We start from the raw sequence: 24,576 nt of genomic DNA, 5'->3' as shown, positions 1-24,576 counted from the left end.
AATATTATCGAGAAAAGGAAGGGGACACTTTATAACCGAACGCTTAAGCCGTTTAAACATATACTTTCCGTTCACCTGCGTTTTAGTACGCGCGATGCATTACAGTTTTAGTTTAGTTTAAATTAATACGCGAATCAAACTCTTATTTAATAATTAAAACGTTAATTAACAATTTAATTAATAAATAATTATTAATAATCAAAAATGTGGTCGCGAGTGCTAAAAATTTGGTTCGTTTTAATTTTTGTGGTATATTTTTTTCGCAAAAGGTAAACGAATTTAAAGCATTTTTCTCTAAAACGTTGTTATCGTTCGATCTTTTATTACATTATGATATTTGTAGTTGTTCAATGCCAACAACTGAAACTTGGGATAAAACAACGACGATTAACAATTTAAATTTAACCCAAGAAATTGCTTCAACTTATTTCGCTAAGAATAAAACGGAAATTGATCAAACGACGATAAAAGATGGCCTAAATTTCGTTGAAGATGATAATAAAGTTATTGAGACTGAATCGGTTTGCCCAGAATTAAGCGGAAATTACGATGAGTTAACTCAAACGAGATTTTCAACCATATTAACACAAGATTGTCGTTATGATAAGTTAACGAAACCCGATAAAGATCAAGTTACTGATGTTACGCTTCAAATTGATATTAGACATATTGAAGCTATGGAGCAAATGGTAATTAAAAAGTCAAAAAAATAATTAATTAAAGGATATTTTTGGAAAGAGCGTAAAATTTCGTGTAATTTGATACCAAACATGATATATTTACGATTAAAAATAAAAAATTTAATTAATTTAATTAATTAAAAAAATTAAAAATTCCATATTTGGTTAATTTTAGCCGAAATATATTCGTGTTTGGTATCAAATTAAAGGAAATTTCATTTCCTAACTGAATTTTATCACAAAGTACAGGGTGGTTCAAATTCGATGGGCGAATAGGATAACTCGGAAACTATAAGAGTTAGAAAAAAAGTAGCTTATATGTCATGATTAGTCAAGAGTCAAAAAATTTTTCGGTTTTTTAAATTCGTTATTTTTTTCTGATTACAAAAATATAGGGTTCGACAGGTCTATTTCTTATTGTTTTCGAATAAAGTTAAAAATTAAGTTTTTTTATAAAATTTCCATCTAGTGTCGTCGAGGAAATTAAATTTACAGTTTCCTGTAAGCTACGAAGATAACTTCTGGTATTTAAAAACAAATAATTTTGTATTATGTAACATTCTAACATATCAAACTTTTCAAAATTTTCGTAATTTTTAAAGTGACACTTTAATCATCCATCTATCGATAATTTATTAAGTCATTTAAAAATAATATTAAATCGTAGTAAAAAATGTGAAATAATGCAATCTATTCCAAATTTGTGTAAAACATATATAAATTAAAAATAAATTTGTTTCAAATATCAGAAATATGTTTTTTTAATTTTTAGTTATAATTTACAGGAAACTGTAAATTTAATTTCTTCGACGACACTAAAAGAAAAGTTTATTTTTAGTTTTATTTTAAAACAATAAAAAATAGACCTCTCAAACCCTATATTTTTGTAATCAGAAAAAAATAACGAATTTATTAAGCGAATAATCAGTGGTTGTTTTCATTTAAAAGAACGTGATAATATCTCAAAATTTAAAACCGACAAATTTGACTACGTCATCAAATTCTCTGTAAAAAAGTGTCCATATAATGTCTTAGTTATAATTAGGGCACGGAACTTTTGTAACAAAAGCATACTGTTCAGTGGGAAATTAAAATTTCAAGTTAGAAAAAAATTGTTTTAACAAACATTGTTCCTGAAGCAATTCTTAACAAACATTGTTAACAAAATGTTTTGATTTAATCAATAATTAAGGAGATAACCTCAAAATAATAATTTTTCCGCTTTTATACATAATTATACTTAGATGCTTAATTAATAGAGATGTAAACATTTTTTATTAAGATAATTGATTCAAAATCGAAATTGAAACAAATTTTATTTAAAACATTTTTTGATAGAAACAATAATTATTGAGATAATTAATTTTGATAGCATACTATTCAGAGGGAAATTAAAATTTCAAGTTAGCAAAAAATTGTATTAACAAACACTGTTCCTGAAGTAATTCTAAACAAATTTTGTTAACAACATTTTTTGATTAAATCAACAATAAGGATATAACCTCAAAAATATTAATCTTTGTGGCATACTGTTCAGTGGGAAATTAAAATTTCAAGTTAGAAAAAAATTGCTTTAACAAACACTGTTCCTGAAGCAATTCTTAACAAACATTATTAACAAAATTTTTTGATTTAATCAATAATTAAGGAGATAACCTCAAAATAATAATTTTTCCGTTTTTATACATAATTACACTTAAATGCTTAATTAATAGAGATGTAAAAAATTTTTATTGAGATAATTGATTCAAAATCGAAATTGAAACAAATTTTATTTAAAATATTTTTTGATAGAAACAATAATTATTGAGATAATTGATTTTGATAGCATACTATTCAGAGGGAAATTAAAATTTCAAGTTAGCAAAAAATTGTATTAACAAACACTGTTCCTGAAGTAATTCTAAACAAATTTTGTTAACAACATTTTTTGATTAAATCAACAATAAGGATATAACCTCAAAAATATTAATTTTTGTAGCATACTATTCAGTGGGAAATTAAAATTTTAAGTTAGAAAAAAATTGTGTTAACAAAAATTGTTCCTGAAACAATTCTAAACAAACTTTGTTAACAAAATTTTTTGATTTAATCAATAATTAAGGAGATAACCTCAAAATAATAATTTTTCCGTTTTTACACATCATTACACTTGGATGCTTAATTAATAGAAATATAAAATTTTTTTATTAAGATAATTGATTCAAAATCGAAATTGAAACAAATTTTATTTAAAACATTTTTTGATAAAAACAATAATTATTGAGATAATTAATTTTGATAGCATACTATTCAGAGGGAAATTAAAATTTCAAGTTAGCAAAAAATTGTATTAACAAACACTGTTCCTGAAGTAATTCTAAACAAATTTTGTTAACAACATTTTTTGATTAAATCAACAATAAGGATATAACCTCAAAAATATTAATTTTTGTAGCATACTATTCAGTGGGAAATTAAAATTTTAAGTTAGAAAAAAATTGTGTTAACAAAAATTGTTCCTGAAACAATTCTAAACAAACTTTGTTAACAAAATTTTTTGATTTAATCAATAATTAAGGAGATAACCTCAAAATAATAATTTTTCCGTTTTTATACATAATTACACTTAGATGCTTAATTAATAGAGATGTAAAAATTTTTTATTGAGATAATTGATTCAAAATCGAAATTGAAACAGATTTTATTTAAAACATTTTTTGATAAAAACAATAATTATTGAGATAATTAATTTTGATAGCATACTATTCAGAGGGAAATTAAAATTTCAAGTTAGCAAAAAATTGTATTAACAAACACTGTTCCTGAAGTAATTCTAAACAAATTTTGTTAACAACATTTTTTGATTAAATCAACAATAAGGATATAACCTCAAAAATATTAATTTTTGTAGCATACTATTCAGTGGGAAATTAAAATTTTAAGTTAGAAAAAAATTGTGTTAACAAAAATTGTTCCTGAAACAATTCTAAACAAACTTTGTTAACAAAATTTTTTGATTTAATCAATAGCTTTGTTCGTTGGGACTGCACTACTCTGCACGACATGGCACTCGTATGACGTCATAGTGCAATGAAGTGTAAGTCAGTGCAATGTCATGTCAACTTAGTGCAGGTCAGAAAAGTGTATAAACCGTGGTCCCAACGAACAGATTTTTATAAAAAAAGTGTATAATATTTGAAATGGACGAACAGGAGATTGTCAGCGAAATACTCGTGGAAAATGAAATTATCGCAGAATGTTTTTTTAGTATTCATTAATTATTATTATTATTTTTTATTTTTTTCAATTATTAGCGAAATATATTTTCTATACCAAACTACTAACCCTTATTAGTTTTTTCAAAAGTACTACTTAACGTATAAAGAAATCACATGCTAAATTGCACCAAAATCGATAAGCAGTACTTGAAAAAAAAAAAAATTTGGGGTGGTGAGGGTAGTTAACCCCAGCCACCCCTAAATAAGAAAAAACACATAATTAATATTTTTAAATGTACTATAAGTGTATTTAATGAAGCCAAAATCAACAGGGTAGTTTTTAAATTATTCCAAAAAAGTAGGGGTAGTTTTCTACTACCTCTAGTGGTATTGAATGTACTGTGTTCTCTAATACAACAAATATTAATTATTATAAGGTTTTATTTCTTAATATTTATATCAATATTAATTATTACAAAACGCGCTTTCAAATATTCCGCCATTTTAGTTACACTGCACTTATTGAACTTAATGGATAGCAGGTGCAACAAAATCTACACTAACTTGCACCGGCTGCACTAAATTGCACTGCACCTGGCTCAACGAACAGTATGAATGCAACTGCACTAAACTGCACTATCCCCAACGAACACACAACATCTGCACTACACTGCATAGTGCAAGTGAGTGCAAGTAGTGCAGTCCCAACGAACAAAGCTAATAATTAAGGAGATAACCTCAAAAAAATTTGTATACAGGGTGATTTATAACATACGGAGCAGACTAAAAGGGTAGGTACTAGGAGCCAAATTGAAGATATTTTTCTAATAAAGTTTTGACCACAACTTAATAATCACAAAGATATAGAACGTTAAAATTGAAGTAATGGCCGAGCATTTCTTACCATATACGGTGTTACACTACATTTAAATTCAAACTGCGAATATTTCGGGCTTACTTAAACAATGCATAATTAATAAAAATAATAAAATCTTTATAACATAGCAGTTACGGCTATTTAAAAATTTGCTAAAACGCTCAAACGGTGGTGTTTGTTTATTGAGAACCGCTGATACCATGTTTTTATTGCTGCCAATCCAGTTGATTTGGTTACTTAGCAACGGACAAGTATTTTAATTATTCTTTACTGAATATCAGCGGTTCTCAAAAATGGACGTTAAATTATTTAAAAAATTAACATGCGATATCTATGTAACTATTAAGTTTTTAACAAAACATTATTAAGAAAATCTCTTCAGTTTTACATCCAGTACCTACTCTTTTAGTCTGCTCCGTATGTTATAAATCACCCTGTATACAGGTGTTCCGGTGACTGGGGGCATAAAATTAACCTCATATACTAGAGCAAAAATGATGACGATTCGTGATAAAAAATTATTATAAAAGTCTTCAAATGGCCAAGATGTGGGCCATCAAAGTTCAGAAATTTTAACACATTTTTCTAAATATTTTCAATACCTTTTATGGTAGAGCGTTGAAATTTGGTACAGGGTAAACAAATATCCAGCAAAATCAATGAACCAATTTTGACTTTGATCGGGCGGCGGCTATCATGCTATACAGGCTGTCCATAAAATTTGTTTGCTCAGAACTTTTTTGTTCGCTCGTAACCCTACATTTATTTTTGTACTTTTTAATAGAAAATTTATTTTAGAAACTTTTATCATTGTTTGAAAATTTTGATAACATTGACCGTTTTCGAGTTATACGCGAAAATATTTAGCTTCGTTTTCAATGGTAACACTAAAAAACAAAAATCTTCGAAAAAGTCAAGGTTGGCCATGGCAATTAAAAAAAAACAACTTGCTGTCAACTTGCTCATGTCGTTTAAACACAAACGATAGTTTTTATTAATTTTAAGTGTTCAAAATGGAGAGTTACACATTTAGTGAACAAACTGACATGATTTTGACATTAGGACAATGTCAAGCAACCGCTAACCGTTACCAGGAGAAATTTTCGAACCGTAGAGCGCCCAATCGAAAAACATTTTTAAGGATTGAAACCCGTTTAAGGGAAAATGGGACGTTTAAGCCGAAATTTACTAACAACATTAACGTAAGATCAGTCCGATCACCCGAACTAGAAGAAGATATTCTAGACTACGTAGAAGAAAATACTACAGCTAGTACTTTGGATATGGCGAGGCATTTTTTAACTTCAAAAACAACTGTCTGGCGTGATCTTCACGAGCAACAGCTTTATCCATTTCATTGTTACAAAGTTTAGGAAGTTCGACTGGCTGATTACCCACTGCGACTGCAATATTGCCATATTGTTGGGCGGACGAAAATCCAAGATTTAAGAAAACTTGGAAATCATAATGGAGATTTTCTCTTAACGTTTGGGCTGGCATTATGGGCGATGTAATTATTGGACCCGTTTTCTTGCCATCAAGGCTGGATGAACATACATACAGGCGATATTTAGAGGAATTGGATGATTTTTTAGATGACGTTCCTTTAAACACACGGCAAGCAATGTGGTATATGCATGATGGTGCTCCTGCGCATAGCACACAGGCTGTCCAACAATTTCTGAGGGAACGTTTTCTGGGACGGTGGACTTACACCTGTAGATTTTTATTTATTGGGACGCGTTAAATCGCTAGTTTACTGCGTTGAAATAACTTCAGTTGATCAACTGAGGTTGCGAATTGTTGATTCATTTGATCAACTTCGAACTGAGATCAATGTTCACCGCAGAGTGCGCTTTAATTTAAGACGGCGATATCAGGCAGTGTTTTTGAACATCTGCTTTAGTATTATTTTCTTCTTTTTTATTTATTACTATTTGTTTAGAATTTTTGTTATGTTCTTGTTTGTTGTTACTGTGAAAATTAAATTTATTGTTTTGGAAATTACATTCTTTTATTCAACTAAAATAAATTAACACTGGATTTAACTAAATCTGCACTTAAAAATTTATGCAAATAATGGTTATTAACTCAGTTCGTTTTTTAATTGTCATCGCCAACTCAGATTTTGCGAAATAGTATGTTTCCTTTTTTTGTTTGTTACGATTGAAATCAAAGCTTAATATTTTCGCGTATAACTCGAAAACGGTCAATGTTATCAAAATTTTCAAAGAGTGATAAAAGTTTCTAAAATAAAATTTCTATTAAAAGGTACAAAAATAAATGTAGGGTTACGAGCGAACAAAAAAGTTCTGAGCAAACAAATTTTAGGGACACTCTGTATAGCATGGTTGCCGCCGCGCGATCAAAGTCAAAATTGGTTCAATTATTTTGCTTGATATTTGTTTACCCTGTACCAAATTTCAACGCTCTACCATAAATGGTATTGAAAATATTTAGAAAAATGTGTTAAAATTTCTGAACTTTTATAATAATTTTTTTTCACGAATCGTCATCATTTTTGCTCTAGTATGTGAGGTTAATTTTATGTCCCGAGTCACCGGAACACCCTGTATATATTTTTATACATTTTTTTATTGAGAAAATCGTTTTAGAATTTAATTTAGAACAACTTTTGTATGAAATTTTCTGCTGAGAACGAGTGGAGGGGGGAATCGTATTGTTTTGTTACAAATAATTCAATTTTGGCCTCTAGCGGAAAAACAAAAGACGATAGCGCTATGAGGTTTTCGGCATTAGCAGTTTCTCGAAAAACCAGATCACGACATGTCAGCTACTTTTCTTCTAACTCTTATAGTTTTCGAGTTAGCCTATTCGGACATCGAATTTGAACCATCCTGTACAGGGTGTCCCAATTTCGATGTCCACATAGGCTATCTCCGAAACTAAAAGAGATAGAAAAAAAGTAGCTTACATGTCATGATCTCGTTTTTCGAGAAAATGCTAATGCCGAAAACTCCGAACAGCTATCGTCTTTTGTTTTCGCCCTATCGGCAAAAACTGAAAATTATGCGAAAACGACAATCGCGAATATCTCACTTATTATCAAAGATGGAGTATTATAAATAAAACATTATATGGGCAACTTTTTACGAAGAATTCAGTGGCGTAGGTAGAATTTTTTTCCCATCTTTTATTTTCGAGATTTGAGACATAACTTTATTTTTTTAAATGGAAACCATAGTTGGCTATGACCTAAAATAATTTGTTATTTTCTTCTGATAACAAATATATATAGTTTGTGGGGCATATTTCTTATAGTTATTGAATAATTAACAAAAATTCATTTTGTTCTATCTAAACATAATGTATGTATTTAAAAGTTAATGTTGCTATGGTGATAACCATACATACTATGATGGAACATAATGTATCAATTTTTTTTGTTCTTTCTAAAACTATTGTATGTATTTACAACTTAATGTTGTTATGGTGATAACAATGCCACGATGGAAAACATTGGGTACGTTCAGCAGGTGTCAACAGTTGAATTAAATCAGTCAGCTAGTTGTATGAGCTTTAATACAGCGGAACGAAATCGGCTGAACAAGCAATTGAGAATTAGCAGTTCAGCATAACCTAAAACTATGGCCAACAATAATATTTTTGAAAATTTTGTGTTATTACAAGAGATAATGGATGCTGATGTTGATTTTAAGGCTCATTTCATTTTATACAGTTCTGCCAGTTTTCAAAATTAAAGGGGAGAAACAAAAAATATTAATCCTAACCTAGAATTTCACAACCGCTGACAAACTAAGCGCAGATTACTTACGCTGAGATATTTACTAAACTGCTGCGTAACAGCGCTGACTTAGCATATCGTTCAGCCGCGACTGCTAATATAGCAACTTAACAGTTGACACCGGCTGAACGTGCCCATTGTTTCCAATTATTGCCAAAGTTTGTAGTAGTATTTAAAAATTCACTGACAACTCTGGCATTATGTGCTGGTGCTCCGTCATATTGAAAATATATCATTTGAGACTTATTTAATGGCAAATTGTCGACTAAAGGCACAATGTGCTGCCTTGATATATTGAGGTATTACCTGAGTTTAAGTTTTTATGGTAGATACTATATGCCAACATTCTATTATCTAAAAGGGCACACCATACATTGAACCTCAACCTTCTTTGAACACTCAGAGACTTCATTGGTCCAGATGACATTTTGAACAAACAGCAGATTATTTAATTTTTCTAAATATCATCTACAAAATTCTAATCTTAGATTGACATCTCCTGCACGTAAATAATGAGTTAGGCCCGCTTTGTATGGTTTATACATATTTTTCTTTCATATTCGGAAGCAGCGGTTTTTGGGTCAGACGTCTTGTTCAATTTCTCTGCCAGATGTTGATGGATTTATCGCAAGTGAAGCCAACACATTGACTTCATCACATTGACCTCTTGCAGGCCATTTTGGTATGTTTTTGCACGTGGTTTGGGGATGGACCAAAAATCTATTAAATTTTCTGCTAACCGGCTGAAGGTTCTTACGTGCGGTTATCTTCCTTCTGAATACCTTGTGAAATATAATTCCGCGGCTAACGTCGCATTCTTATCTGATAACATATAGCATTCCATCATGTTACATTTTCATAATTTTCGAAGTTCATTGTAAAGTTTTATTTAGTTTTGTTATACTTTGACACCTAACATGCTGGTGCATCATACCAGCTCATAATGCCAAAGTTGTTATCGAATTTTTAAATACAAACTTTGGCAATTATTTGATACATTATGTTCCATCATAGTATGTATGGTTATCACCATAGCAACATTAACTTTTAAATACATACATTATGTTTAGATAGAACAAAATGAATTTTTGTTAATTATTCAATAACTATAAGAAATATGCCCCACAAACTATATATATTTGTTATCAGAAGAAAATAACAAATTATTTTAGGTCATAGCCAACTATGGTTTCCATTTAAAAAAATAAAGTTACGTCAAAAATCTCGAAAATAAAAAATGGGAAAAAAATTCTACCTACGCCACTGAATTCTTCGTAAAAAGTTGCCCATATAATGTTTTATTTATAATACTCCATCTTTGATAATAAGTGAGATATTCGCGATTGTCGTTTTCGCATAATTTTCAGTTTTTGCCGATAGGACGAAAACAAAAGACGATAGCTGTTCGGAGTTTTCGGCATTAGCATTTTCTCGAAAAACGAGATCATGACATGTAAGCTACTTTTTTTCTATCTCTTTTAGTTTCGGAGATAGCCTATGCGGACATCGAAATTGGGACACCCTGTACAGGGTGTCCAAATTTCGATGGGTATCTCAGTTATTATGACAGATAGAAAGTTACGGCTTTCGCGAACCTGAGCTACTTTTTTGTAAAACAATGGCGCAAACCAAATTTTCATAGCCATCTTCGTTTTTGATATACAGGGAGTGTTTCAAAATTTACGATTTTCAGACACCTCCTGTATCTCGGCTATCCGGAAACTTAGTAAAAAAGTAAAAACGGTGCACGTAGAATTTTTGTAGTCTTCACGGTTTTTGAGTTATAAAGAGTATTTAGTATTCGAGTTGTGTCCATCGAAATTTGGACACCCTGTACATTCAAAAAAGTAAATTAAAAAATAATTCGATTCAAATTAATTTTAATTAATATTTTGCATAAAATTCCCTTTAATTTGATACCAAACACAATATGCTTACGATTAAAAATAAAAAAATTAATTAAATTAATTAATTAAATTAAAAAAAAATTAAAAATTTCATTATTTGTCTAATTATAAAGATTACATGGTCGTGTTTGGTATCAAATTAAAGGAAATTGCATTTCCTAGCTGATATTTAAAAAAAAATAATAATATCTTTAATAATTTAATTTAATTTTTAGCAATTCAAAATGCACATATTAGTCCAATACCGATACACGGACACGCGATTAAATTACGAATCGATTTCGCCGAAACGCGGTCACATGCTCGGCGAGGACACGTTAAGAAAAAAAATTTGGATTCCCCATCTGGTTTTATCGAACGAAAAGGACACGTTCATTATGGGTTTGGAGGGCAAAGACGTGTTCGTTTCGATTTCGCCCACGGGAGAGGTGATCTATTCGTACCGAATGACCGCGATGATTTATTGTTGGATGGACTTGCTTTATTTCCCGTTCGACGAGCAAACTTGCAGTTTGCATTTTATGAGTTGGACGTACAATTCGTCGCAGTTAGTTTTGAAATGGGACGATGAGGACCCGGCCAAAGTCGCCTCACAATTACATCTAACCGAATTTCGACTTTTAGAGCATCACACGTTTAGCGGGGAAACCCCCGCTCCGTTATCAAAAGGAGCTTTTGGTATGCTTATGAAAATCAAAGCTTTAAAAAATTAATTATTTTTCATTTTAGCCGGAAATTATAGCACTTTAATTTTAGAGTTTAAAGTCGCAAGAGAGATCGGTTATTATCTAATGGATTATTTTATCCCATCGATAATGTTAGTTTGCACCTCTTGGGTGACGTTTTGGTTACAAGCCGATAACGCAGCTCCTAGAGTCACTTTAGGAGCTTCTACGATGTTGTCGTTTATAACCTTAGCTTCGGGGCAAACCAAAAATCTCCCGAAAGTTTCTTACATTAAAGTCAGCGAGATTTGGTTTTTGGTTTGCGCCCTCTTTATATTCGCCTCAATGGTTGAATTCGCATTTGTAAATATCATTTGGAGGAGAAAGTAAGAAACGAAATTAATCATTTCGGATAATTATTAATTATTTGGTCGATTTTTCCAGGAAAGAAGTTGCTTTAATCAAAGTAAACAGCAAGTACATATTAAAATCGACCCTAACGCCGAAATTAGCGCGAAAAGAGTTCGAGAAAACCGCGCTTGGGCGAGAAAACGCTTTGTATAAATCTCGATCAGTTGGAAGTTTAAATGGAAGTAATGGAAGTTGTAATGACAATAAAGAATTTAAATACAATAATTATTTAACGGTTCACGTAAGTTTATCCTAACAATTTTTTTTTTAATTAATTAATGCAATTAATTTTAGAGCCCGATGGATATTCCTAAGATAATAACACAAAGTGCTGATAACATCATACAAATTGAAAGCGGGACGAATTTAGATCAAGACGAGAAAGAGAACAAACCGCGTAAATGGACGACGATGAGCCCGCAAGAGGTTGCGATTTGGATCGATAAGCGATCGAGAATATTTTTCCCCGCCTTATTTACACTCTTTAACATCGTCTTTTGGACGGTTGTTCTAATCGTCTAAATCAAAAATGAATAATAATAGCGATCTTTTTTTTTGAATCTCAAAAGGAAAATGAAAAAAAGAATTTTAAAATGTAACTCAAGAATCTAAGAGGACTGCTAAATCTTACTAAACTGTTTCACACTTTGAATTAGTAAATACTTTATTTATTCTATTCATGTTTTGTAATGTTGTTAGTTTGAGAAACGATACGATTTCCTCCCTCCACTCGTTCTGATTCAAAGAACCGCATACTATTCAGTGGGAAATTAAAATTTCAAGTTAGAAAAAAATTGTGTTAACAAAAATTGTTCCTGAAACAATTCTAAACAAACTTTGTCAACATTTTTTTTTGATTAAATCAACAATAAAAATATTAATTTTTGTACCATACTGTTCAGTGGGAAATTAAAATTTCAAGTTAGAAAAAAATTGTTTTAACAAACACTGTTCCTGAAGCAATTCTTAACAAACATTGTTAACAAATTTTTTTGATTTAATCAATAATTAAGGAGATAGCCTCAAAACAATAATTTTTGCGTTTTTATACATAATTACACTTGGATGCTTAATTAATAGAAATGTAAAATTTTTTTATTAAGATAATTGATTCAAAATCAAAATTGAAACAAATTTTATTTAAAACATTTTTTGATAAAAACAATAATTATTGAGATAATTAATTTTGATAACATACTATTCAGAGGGAAATTAAAATTTCAAGTTAGCAAAAAATTGTATTAACAAACACTGTTCCTGAAGTAATTCTAAACAAAATTTGTTAACAACATTTTTTGATTAAATCAACAATAAGGATATAACCTTAAAAATATTAATTTTTGTACCATACTGTTCAGTGGGAAATTAAAATTTCAAGTTAGAAAAAAATTGTGTTAACAAAAATTGTTCCTGAAACTATTCTAAACAAACTTTGTTAACAAAATCTTTTGATTTAATCAATAATTAAGGAGATAACCTCAAAATAATAATTTTTCCGTTTTTATACATAATTACACTTGGATGCTTAATTAATAAAAATGTAAAATTTTTTTATTAAGATAATTGATTCAAAATCGAAATTGAAACAAATTTTATTTAAAACATTTTTTGATAAAAACAATAATTATTGAGATAATTAATTTTGATGACATACTATTCAGAGGGAAATTAAAATTTCAAGTTAGCAAAAAATTTTATTAACAAACACTGTTCCTGAAGTAATTCTAAACAAAATTTGTTAACAACATTTTTTGATTAAATCAACAATAAGGATATAACCTCAAAAATATTAATTTTTGTAGCATACTGTTCAGTGGGAAATTAAAATTTCAAGTTAGAAAAAAATTGTTTTAACAAACACTGTTCCTGAAGCAATTCTTAACAAACATTGTTAACAAAATTTTTTGATTTAATCAATAATTAAGGAGATAACCTCAAAATAATAATTTTTCCCTTTTTATACATAATTACACTTGGATGCTTAATTAATAGAAATGTAAAATTTTTTTATTAAGATAATTGATTCAAAATCGAAATTGAAACAAATTTTATTTAAAACATTTTTTGATAGAAACAATAATTATTGAGATAATTAATTTTGATAGCATACTATTCAGAGGGAAATAAAAATTTCAAGTTAGCAAAAAATTTTATTAACAAACATTGTTCCTGGAGTAATTCTAAACAAATTTTGTTAACAAAATTTTTTGATTTAATCAATAATTAAGGAGATAACCTCAAAATAATAATTTTTCCCTTTTTATACATAATTACACTTGGATGCTTAATTAATAGAAATGTAAAATTTTTTTATTAAGATAATTGATTCAAAAACGAAATTGAAACAAATTTTATTTAAAACATTTTTTGATAGAAACAATAATTATTGAAATAATTAATTTTGATAGCATACTATTCATAGGGAAATTAAAATTTCAAGTTAGCAAAAAATTGTATTAACAAACACTGTTCCTGAAGTAATTCTAAACAAATATTATTAATAAAATTTTTTGATTTGATCAATAATTAAGAACATAACCTCAAAAAAATTTGTATATACAGGTGTCCCACCTAAATTGCGTCGGTTCATAGCCGAATTATGATTGAGTTTTTCAAAAAATGTTTCAAATAAAAGTTGAATCGAATCATATTGTACATATTTTAAAATTAGTTTCAGTAATGGCGGACTTCCGCTTCTACCGGAAATGGATATCAACTTTGTTATTTTAAATGGAACATCCTGTATATTATTGCATTTTTGGATTCCTCGTGAAATTTCAATGGTACTTTGTTAAGGATACCTTAGGTCTAACTGGTATCGTTTTTGAATTATATGACGATTTTCGAAAAAAATGACATTTGCAGCATCTTATAAATTTGGCAATATTGCCGAAACTGTGAAAGCTAGAAAGATTTGGTTTTTTGTTTTGGATTAACAGTAAAAGAGCACACGTTTGCTAATAGAAAATTATGCATTTATATTACGGAGTTCTTAAGTAGGGATCTGTAATTTTCGAACTTTTTAATCATGGATAACTTAATTTTTTTAAATGGAACAATATACGAGTTTTTGCATAACTGGATGTAAAATTTAATTTCCTTTCAGTTTTATACAGGTATCATGGTGTCTATCTTCAACGGTTTTGGAGATATTCCCGATTTTTCAGTTTTTAACGATAGATACGTATTTCGCAGCGCCGGCCACCTTCCCCTTGCATTTTACCAGGCTTGGGACTGGCAGAAATATTACTGGCATGCTTAAAAAGTGGCCAACAAAACACAACAAGACCACTGGAAACAAAACACAAATAAAAAAACACTATTGCATCAAATGTTCAAAATGTTGTCCGTTTTGTTCACTACATAATAGAAATCGTTTTTGTAAGGAGTTTTGCACATTTCTGAGAATTTCTGGTGTTTCTTGAAAAGCTCTTACAATGCGTTGACGCATATCGTCAGGAGTAGTTGGTGATGTCTCATAAACCTTGTTTTTAATGAAACCCCATAAAAAGAAATCGCAAGTGGTAAGATCTGGCGATCTCGGAGGCCATCTAACAGCGGTCCGGAAAGGACACATCCAAATACCGACGTACTTGGGCGGTATTGTGCGGTGGAGCACCATCGTGTTGGAACCACATCTACTAACGAATAGCTAGTGGAATATTTTCCAACAGAACGCCCAAACTATTTTCTAAAAATTCTAAATAAATCCTACCCGTCAAACGTTGATTATGAAAGAAAGGGCCTATGATATGCGTTCCAATGACACCTGCCCAACGTTCACTGACCATCTGTACTGGCTATGCGTTGCAAGGAATCGATAGGGGTTTGTTGTATTATAATAATGACAATTGTGACGATTCACAAACCCATTTTTGTGAAAGGTAGCTTCATCCGAAAACATCACCTGTCCGAAAAAATTGGCATCAAGATTAGTTCTTTCAATTGCCCACTGACAGAATAACAGCCTGCTTTCGCAATCGCCTTCAGTAATTTCCCGGTGCAACTGGATTCGATACGGATGATAATTATATTTTCTTAAAATCCTGTGTACCGAAGATTTACTGATGTTTGTCCTCCTACTTATTTCACGCACACTAGATTCTGCATTTTCTTGCACAGCTAACAATACGTGCAACTGGTTTTCATCCGTAAGTACGGAGTTATTACGGTTGCGCTTAGTACGTTTTACGGATCCAGTATTTGTAAATCTTTCCAGCTTCTTTCCAGATATTGTTGTGCGTAAAGTCTTGACGCTAACAAAACGTTCTTGTTATATTCGCCGAGAACGAAAACCATATCGACTAATTCTTTCCGCGTATTTGACATTTTTAATTATTATGTTAACAAATAATACTTTGAAAACCAGTTCTAATGCGTAGAACACTAATGACAGTTCTAATGCGTGGAACAGTAATGACAGTTTACCTATTTTGTTTTCCAAGCCTACTTCAATTTTTAATAGTATTGCAAAGCGTCCATTTCATTTTACCAGTCCTAAGCCTACTTCGCAATACATATCTATCGTAAAAAACTGAAAAATCGGGAATATCTTCAAAACCGTTGAAGATAGACACCATGATACCTGTATAAAACTGAAAGGAAATTAAATTTTACATCCATTTATGCAAAAATTGGTATATTGTTCCATTTAAAAAAAATAAGTTATCCATGATTAAAAAGTTCGAAAATTACAGATCCCTACTTAAGAATTCCGTAATATAAATGCATAATTTTCTATTAGCTAACGTGCGTTCTTTTATTGTTAATCCAAAACAGAAAACCAAATCTTTCTAGCTTTCACACTTTCGGCAATATTGCCAAATTTATAAGACGCTGCAAATGTCATTTTTTTCGAAAATCGTCATATAATTCAAAAACGATACCAGTTAGACCTAAGGTATCCTTAACAAAGTACCATTGAAATTTCACAAAGAATCCAAAAATGCAATAATATACAGGCTGTTCCATTTAAAATAACAAAGTTGATATCCATTTCCGGTAGAAGCGGAAGTCCGCCATTACTGAAACTAATTTTAAAATATGTACAATATGATTCGATTCAACTTTTATCTGGAACATTTTTTGAAAAACTCAATCATAATTCGGCTATGGACCGAGGCAACTTAGGTGGGACACCTGTATATATTTTTATTGAAAAAATCGTTTTAGAATTTAATTTAGAACAACTTTTGTATGAAATTTTCTGCTGAGAACGAGTGGAGGGGGGAAATCGTATTGTTTTGTTACAAAAGTTCCGTGGCCTTTTAATATTACTTTTAGTTCAATAAAAATATACAACAATCTAGCGCTGAATAACAATTAAAAATAGAACTAACACTAGACCTAGAACTAGAACGTTCTCTATACGATAAATCTTCTAAAAACACACAAAGAACACAACAACAGGTGATACCAGCGTATTGGTCCGATACTGACGTCATTTTCTGGATTAGAAAAGATCGAAGAAAAGATATAGCAGTACTTTTCGATTCTACAGTCCTTGTCATAACCATAAAAAAGGTTAAATAAATATATAAAAGTAATAAAAAGCATTCCCATTAAAATAAAATTATATAAGGAATTAAAATTGATGATGGAATAAGAAAAGGTTGAAAGACACCTTTTATTTTCGAAAACTGTATTTATTTTTATAATAGTTTCTAAGTTATTATTATTTTTTTTTGCATCATTTACTTATTATGTATTCACGTTAATTCGCCAAAGATGTCAGTATTATTATCAACAACGTTTTTATGTATATTTCCTACTTATTTATAATTATTATTATTAAATTTTTGTGCGATTTAGATTTTTTTTTTTACATAAATTAATTATTTACTCAATTTTCTCAAAACTCTCTGATTTTGAGCTAGAACAAATAAACGCCATCTATTAGCATTTAATTGAAACTCAATAAAGAAATCTGTAATTATAAATTATTTACCTTGGTGGTTTTGAAATTCGAATTGGTGGACTTGGTGGTAAAGGTGGTAATTTCATGGATAACCCCGGCCTAGAAACTACTTGCCCCATCACTCTATCAATACTCGGGTCATTCAATGGCGGTAATTCCTCGGATTCCGCTGAAGATGGGGGTGTGTGATCTGAACCGCTTTGTTCTGAATTTGAAGTGTTTCTTCTAAACATCGGATCACTATAGCTTATTTAAAAAAAAGGCGTTTTAATTAATTTTAATTTAAAAAATAATTTGTTTATACTCACATTTTACTTATAGGTGGTAATTTTTCTATCGAAGCTGTCGATGGATAATCAGTGTATGTTGAAGCGTGGATTTCTTGTTGATATAATTGATAAAGTTCTTGCAAGTCAGGTGGGAGCTTAATTTTGCCTTCTAAATTAATAAAAAAATTAAGAAGAATCTTTCAAAATCCATCAATTAAAATGTTAAACGTCAATTTGTGTTGCTTTTAAGTTATAAAGTAAGTTTTTAATCTTTTTTATTATTTATTATGATTTAATTTAATTATAGTAATTAATTTTGTAGGGTTTCTTCATGTTAATAAGAAAAAATATAACCTCAATCTTTAAAAATATGACGAGTGTTTAAAATTGGAATACAACATTAAAGAAGGATGTATATTTAAATATTTATTAAATTATTACGCCGCTCGCTTCGCCTCTCTCAAAAGAGAGTTGGTAGGAGAACTGCTAAGTCTTGAAACTAGGTGACGGCCCGTTCGTGACGACACGCATGGGTATGCAACTATTGTTTCACGTAAATTATTTGTTACGGTTTTATTACCTTCTATAAGAGATCGTTGCCTGCTAATAATCTCCTCGCAAAGTTGTCTTTGTCGGTCGTATCTTAAAATAACTAAGTCTCTTCTTCTTAATTCATGTTGTCTCACCAAACGTTCTGATTGTAGAGCCATTTTATCGGCTTCCAATTCATGAACGCGACACATTAACGCTAAAATTTCTCTTTCGTCATCTGATGATAATAAATCGGGGAGTTTCTGTAAAATAAATAAGTTAATTAATGATTAGGGCACGTAACTTTTGTAACAAAACAATGCGATTTCCCCCCTCCACTCGTTCTCAGCAGAAAATTTCATACAAAAGTTGTTTTCTCAATAAAAATATATATATAAAATTTTTTTTGAGGTTATGTACTTAATTATTGATCAAATCAAAAAATTTTATTAACAATATTTGTTTAGAATTACTTCAGGAACAGTGTTTGTTAATAAAATTTTTTGCTAACTTGAAATATTAATTTCCCTCTGAATAGTATGCTATCAAAATTAATTATTGTTTGTATAAAAAAATGTTTTAAATAAAATTTGTTTCAATTTCGATTTTGAATCAATTATCTTAATAAAAAAATTTTACATTTCTATTAATTAAGCATCCAAGTGTAATTATGTATAAAAACGGAAATATTATTATTTTGAGGTTATCTCCTTAATTACTGATTAAATCAAAAAATTTTGTTAACAATGTTTGTTAAGAATTGCTTCAGGAACAGTGTTTGTTAAAACAATTTTTTTCTAACTTGAAATTTTAATTTCCCACTGAACAGTATGCTACAAAAATTAATATTTTTGAGGTTATATCCTTATTGTTGATTTAATCAAAAAATGTTGTTAACAAAATTTGTTTAGAATTACTTCAGGAACAGTGTTTGTTAATAAAATTTTTTGCTAACTTGAAATATTAATTTCCCTCTGAATAGTATGCTATCAAAATTAATTATTGTTTGTATAAAAAAATGTTTTAAATAAAATTTGTTTCAATTTCGATTTTGAATCAATTATCTTAATAAAAAAATTTTACATTTCTATTAATTAAGCATCCAAGTGTAATTATGTATAAAAACGGAAATATTATTATTTTGAGGTTATCTCCTTAATTACTGATTAAATCAAAAAATTTTGTTAACAATGTTTGTTAAGAATTGCTTCAGGAACAGTGTTTGTTAAAACAATTTTTTTCTAACTTGAAATTTTAATTTCCCACTGAACAGTATGCTACAAAAATTAATATTTTTGAGGTTATATCCTTATTGTTGATTTAATCAAAAAATTTTGTTAACAAAATTTGTTTAGAATTACTTCAGGAACAGTGTTTGTTAATACAATTTTTTGCTAACTTGAAATTTTAATTTCCCTCTGAATAGTATGCTATCAAAATTAATTATCTCAATAATTATTGTTTTTATCAAAAAATGTTTTAAATAAAATGTGTTTCAATTTCGATTTTGAATCAATTAACTTAATAAAAAAATTTTACATTTCTATTAATTAAGCATCTAAGTGTAATTATGTACAAAAACGGAAAAATTAATATTTTGAGGTTATCTCCTTAATTATTGATTAAATCAAAAAATTTTGTTAACAATGTTTGTTGAGAATTGCTTCAGGAACAGTGTTTGTTAAAACAATTTTTTTCTAACTTGAAATTTTAATTTCCCACTGAACAGTATGGTACAAAATTTAATATTTTTGAGGTTATATCCTTATTGTTGATTTAATCAAAAAATGTTGTTAACAAAATTTGTTTAGAATTACTTCAGGAACAGTGTTGGTTAATACAATTTTTTGCTAACTTGAAATTTTAATTTCCCTCTGAATAGTATGTTATCAAAATTAATTATCTGAATAATTATTGTTTTTATCAAAAAATGTTTTAAATAAAAAATGTTTCAATTTCGATTTTGAATCAATTATCTTAATAAAAAAATTTTACATCTCTATTAATTAAGCATCTAAGTGTAATTATGTATAAAAATGGAAAAATTATTATTTTGAGGTTATCTCCTTAATTATTGATTAAATCAAAAAATTTTGTTAACAATGTTTGTTAAGAATTGCTTCAGGAACAGTGTTTGTTAAAACAATTTTTTTCTAACTTGAAATTTTAATTTCCCACTGAACAGTATGCTACAAAAATTAATATTTTTGAGGTTATATCCTTATTGCTGATTTAATCAAAAAATGTTGTTAACAAAATTTGTTTAGAATTACTTCAGGAACAGTGTTTGTTAATAAATTCTTTTGCTAACTTGAAATATTAATTTCCCTCTGAATAGTATGTTATCAAAATTAATTATCTGAATAATTATTGTTTTTATCAAAAAATGTTTTAAATAAAAAATGTTTCAATTTCGATTTTGAATCAATTATCTTAATAAAAAAAATTTACATTTCTATTAATTAAGCATCCAAGTGTAATTATGTATAAAAACGGAAACATTATTATTTTGAGGTTATCTCCTTAATTATTGATTAAATCAAAAAATTTTGTTAACAATGTTTGTTAAGAATTGCTTCAGGAACAGTGTCTGTTAAAACAATTTTTTTCTAACTTGAAATTTTAATTTCCCACTGAACAGTACGCTCAAAAATTAATATTTTTGAAGTTATATCCTTATTGTTGATTTAATCAAAAAATGTTGTTAACAAAATTTGTTTAGAATTACTTCAGGAGCAGTGTTTGATAATACAATTTTTTGCTAACTTGAAATATTAATTTCCCTCTGAATAGTATGCTATCAAAATTAATTATCTCAATAATTATTGTTTTTATCAAAAAATATTTTAAATAAAATTTGTTTCAATTTCGATTTTGAATCAATTATCTCAATAAAAGATTTTTACATCTCTATTAATTAAGCATCTAAGTGTAATTATGTATAAAAACGGAAACATTATTATTTTGAGGTTATCTCCTTAATTATTGATTAAATCAAAAAATTTTGTTAACAATGTTTGTTAAGAATTGCTTCAGGAACAGTGTTTGTTAAAACAATTTTTTTCTAACTTGTAATTTTAATTTCCCATTGAACAGTATGCTACAAAAATTAATATTTTTGAGGTTATATCCTTATTGTTGATTTAATCAAAAAATGTTGTTAACAAAATTTGTTTAGAATTACTTCAGGAACAGTGTTTGTTAATAAAATTTTTTGCTAACTTGAAATATTAATTTCCCTCTGAATAGTATGCTATCAAAATTAATTATCTCAATAATTATTGTTTTTATCAAAAAATGTTTTAAATAAAATTTGTTTCAATATCGATTTTGAATCAATTATCTCAATAAAAAATTTTTAGATCTCTATTAATTAAGCATCTAAGTGTAATTATGTACAAAAACGGAAAAATTATTATTTTGAGGTTATCTCCTTAATTATTGATTAAATCAAAACATTTTGTTAACAATGTTTGTTAAGAATTGCTTCAGACACAGTGTTTGTTAAAACAATTTTTTTCTAACTTGAAATTTTAATTTCCCACTGAACAGTATGCTACAAAAATTAATATTTTTGAGGTTATATCCTTATTGTTGATTTAATCAAAAAATGTTGTTAACAAAATTTGTTTAGAATTACTTCAGGAACAGTGTTTGTTAATAAAAATTTTTGCTAACTTGAAATATTAATTTCCCTCTGAATAGTATGCTATCAAAATTAATTATCTCAATAATTATTGTTTTTATCAAAAAATGTTTTAAATAAAATTTGTTTCAATTTCGATTTTGAATCAATTATCTCAATAAAAAATTTTTACATCTCTATTAATTAAGCATCCAAGTGTAATTATGTATAAAAACGGAAAAATTATTATTTTGAGGTTATCTCCTTAAATATTGATTAAATCAAAATATTTTGTTAACAGTGTTTGTTAAGAATTGCTTCAGGAACAGTGTTTGTTAAAACAATTTATTTCTAACTTGAAATTTTAATTTCCCACTGAACAGTATGCTACAAAAATTAATATTTTTGAGGTTATATCCTTATTGTTGATTTAATCAAAAAATGTTAACAAAATTTGTTTAGAATTACTTCAGGAACAGTGCTTGTTAATACAATTTTTTGCTAACTTGAAATTTTAATTTCCCTCTGAATAGTATGCTATCAAAATTAATTATCTCAATAATTATTGTTTTTATCAAAAAATGTTTTAAATAAAATTTGTTTCAATTTCGATTTTGAATCAATTATCTTAATAAAAAAATTTTACATTTCTATTAATTAAGCATCCAAGTGTAATTATGTACAAAAACGGAAAAATTAGTATCTTGAGGTTATCTCCTTAATTATTGATTAAATCAAAAAATTTTGTTAACAATGTTTGTTAAGAATTGCTTCAGGAACAGTGTTTGTTAAAACAATTTTTTTCTAACTTGAAATTTTAATTTCCCACTGAACAGTATGGTACAAAAATTAATATTTTTGAGGTTATATCCTTATTGTTGATTTAATCAAAAAATGTTGTTAACAAAATTTGTTTAGAATTACTTCAGGAACAGTGTTTGTTAAAACAATTTTTTTCTAACTTGAAATTTTAATTTCCCACTGAACAATATGCTGTTCTTTTAATCAGAACGAGTGGAGGGGGGAAATCGTTTTGTTACAAAAGTTCCATGCCCTATTAATGATAATCAAAAAAATTAATATTTTTATTTTAATGGCTTTTCTTACATCCTCCAAAGAAACTCCAGTTTGTCTACAATGTTCCAATTTATGTTCAATTTGTATCCTCAAATCAGACCATCGCTCCTGCTCCCTTTCAATATCAGCCAATTCCCCCCAAGCTTGTTGAACAGCCAATTCGCCTTCGGCCTCCCCATCGAAATCCGAATCAACCTCAGAAAAATCGGCAGATTTACTGCTTTCAGCGGTCGAATTTTGCCTCCTCCTTTGCGTCTGTTGAGTTTGAGCCCTCGATTTCAATCCATGATTTTTATACAACTTATTATTCCTCGACTCCCAATGCGAAATGATCAAATGTTGCCTTTCAGCTTCCATCCCTAACCCTAATAAATGAGAATCGATTTCCATTAATTTCCTTCGTAACTTCATTTGCATTTTAAACGTTTCCACTATTTGTTCTCTTAATTGTTTCACTTCGTTGCTTCGTTGTTCGGCGGTTAACTTATTAACATCAGCCGATCTCGGTCGCTCTTCCGTCATTTTTTGTTGTAACCTCGAAATTTCATCGCGAAGTTCATTAATGACGGTTTGATATTGAGTGACGTGATACGAAACGTCCAGAATGTTACTTTCGGCTTTACTCGAAATATTTTTCGCTCGATCGGCGTAAATTAATGTGTTTCTCGATTCGTCTTTTTGATTCGAAGCTGGGGAAACGTGCGCTATCATAACCGTTCGACAATTTCCGCTTAAAGCCTCTTTTAGTAATCTCGTTAATTTTGAATCGCGGTAATTTACGTAACGAGCCCCTCCACTTAAAGCGTTTATACAATTTCCTAATGCTAATAAAGATCTGTTTATGTGGGCGCCTTCTTGTAATCGCTTTCCGCGATTTTTCGTTTTGTTGGCTCTTTCTGATCCGGCTAAATCGATCATGAATAATCTTCCTTGTTTGATTCGCATTCGGAGGTGGTCTTTTTTGTCGAGGGGGATTGTGTGGCGAACGGTTACGCTTAAAAGGGCGTGGGATCTTGAGGATGTTTTGTTCATGGCTGTTGGTTCTACCGTTCGTGCTTTATTCCCTTTTTGTAGTAAAGTCATTACTTCGTGGGTTGAGGTTGTTGAGATTTCGGATAAACCGGCGACTTGGATGTTGCGACCTCGGGAATCTTCGCGTAATTCTAAGTAACCCGTTGATGGGTTGAGGAGATCGCGAATTTGTTCGTTGTATAACTCCAAATAAGACATTGTGACGGAAAATTCGGATTCTTTCGTTTTTACGGTGTGAAAAATGTCGTTTAGGGCTCTTATCATGATTCCGGGCTGCGTTTGATCCCCCACCATAGTGTGCGTTTTTCCAGCCCCCGTTGCGCCGTACGCAAAAACAGTTGCGTTAAATCTAAAAAATAAAAAAAAATTAAGTTTCCTTAACATAAATAATTTAGAAAGTAAATTTGTAGCCCTTTTCCTTAAGCTTTTTCCAATAACTCCATTACACGATGACAAATGTTTAATCGATAGAATTTAAAATCATTTGGAAGAGATATTACGTTAATGAAGTAATTGTTTCTTAATTGCTAAAAAATGTTGAATAATTAAAACCGACTCAGCGATTTAATTGCAGGTGACGTCAGACGAAAATTTTCAATTTGAATAAGAAATAACCCCA

General features: G+C 29.1%; 2 protein-coding genes across 4 annotated transcripts in view; one reads left to right on the top strand and one right to left on the bottom strand.

Annotated features, from left to right (window-relative positions):
* Positions 1–24,576, bottom strand: part of LOC111418380 (Kinesin family member 19A) — a 68,691-nt gene that overhangs the window by 29,989 nt on the left and 14,126 nt on the right. For 2 of the 3 annotated variants that reach the window (XR_011640289.1, XR_011640290.1), the window contains 4 exons: positions 22,956–24,306; positions 18,273–18,486; positions 17,732–17,861; positions 17,454–17,669 (listed from right to left, as the gene is read on the bottom strand). Coding sequence is in view for 1 of the 3 variants with exons in the window: in XM_071195740.1 (XP_071051841.1) it covers positions 17,345–17,378; positions 17,454–17,669; positions 17,732–17,861; positions 18,273–18,486; positions 22,956–24,306 (1,945 nt within the window). In the remaining 2 variants the exon portion in view is untranslated. Of the gene's footprint in view, positions 1–17,014; positions 17,379–17,453; positions 17,670–17,731; positions 17,862–18,272; positions 18,487–22,955; positions 24,307–24,576 lie in introns of those variants that run through there. The other variant, XM_071195740.1, reaches the window with a different exon arrangement.
* LOC111422663 (pH-sensitive chloride channel 2-like) lies at positions 112–12,387 on the top strand. The gene is made up of 6 exons (XM_023055879.2): positions 112–269; positions 344–689; positions 10,646–11,108; positions 11,160–11,481; positions 11,540–11,747; positions 11,801–12,387. Exons 1-6 carry the CDS (start codon positions 205–207, stop codon positions 12,026–12,028), a joined length of 1,632 nt encoding a protein of 543 aa, XP_022911647.2. The 5' UTR covers positions 112–204; the 3' UTR covers positions 12,029–12,387.

The sequence above is a fragment of the Onthophagus taurus genome, chromosome 5 (assembly GCF_036711975.1).
Source record: "Onthophagus taurus isolate NC chromosome 5, IU_Otau_3.0, whole genome shotgun sequence".
In the NCBI taxonomy this organism is placed as follows: domain Eukaryota; kingdom Metazoa; phylum Arthropoda; class Insecta; order Coleoptera; family Scarabaeidae; genus Onthophagus; species Onthophagus taurus.
Note: the sequence above shows the minus strand (reverse complement) of the source record. Positions and strands in the feature narration are given on the sequence as shown.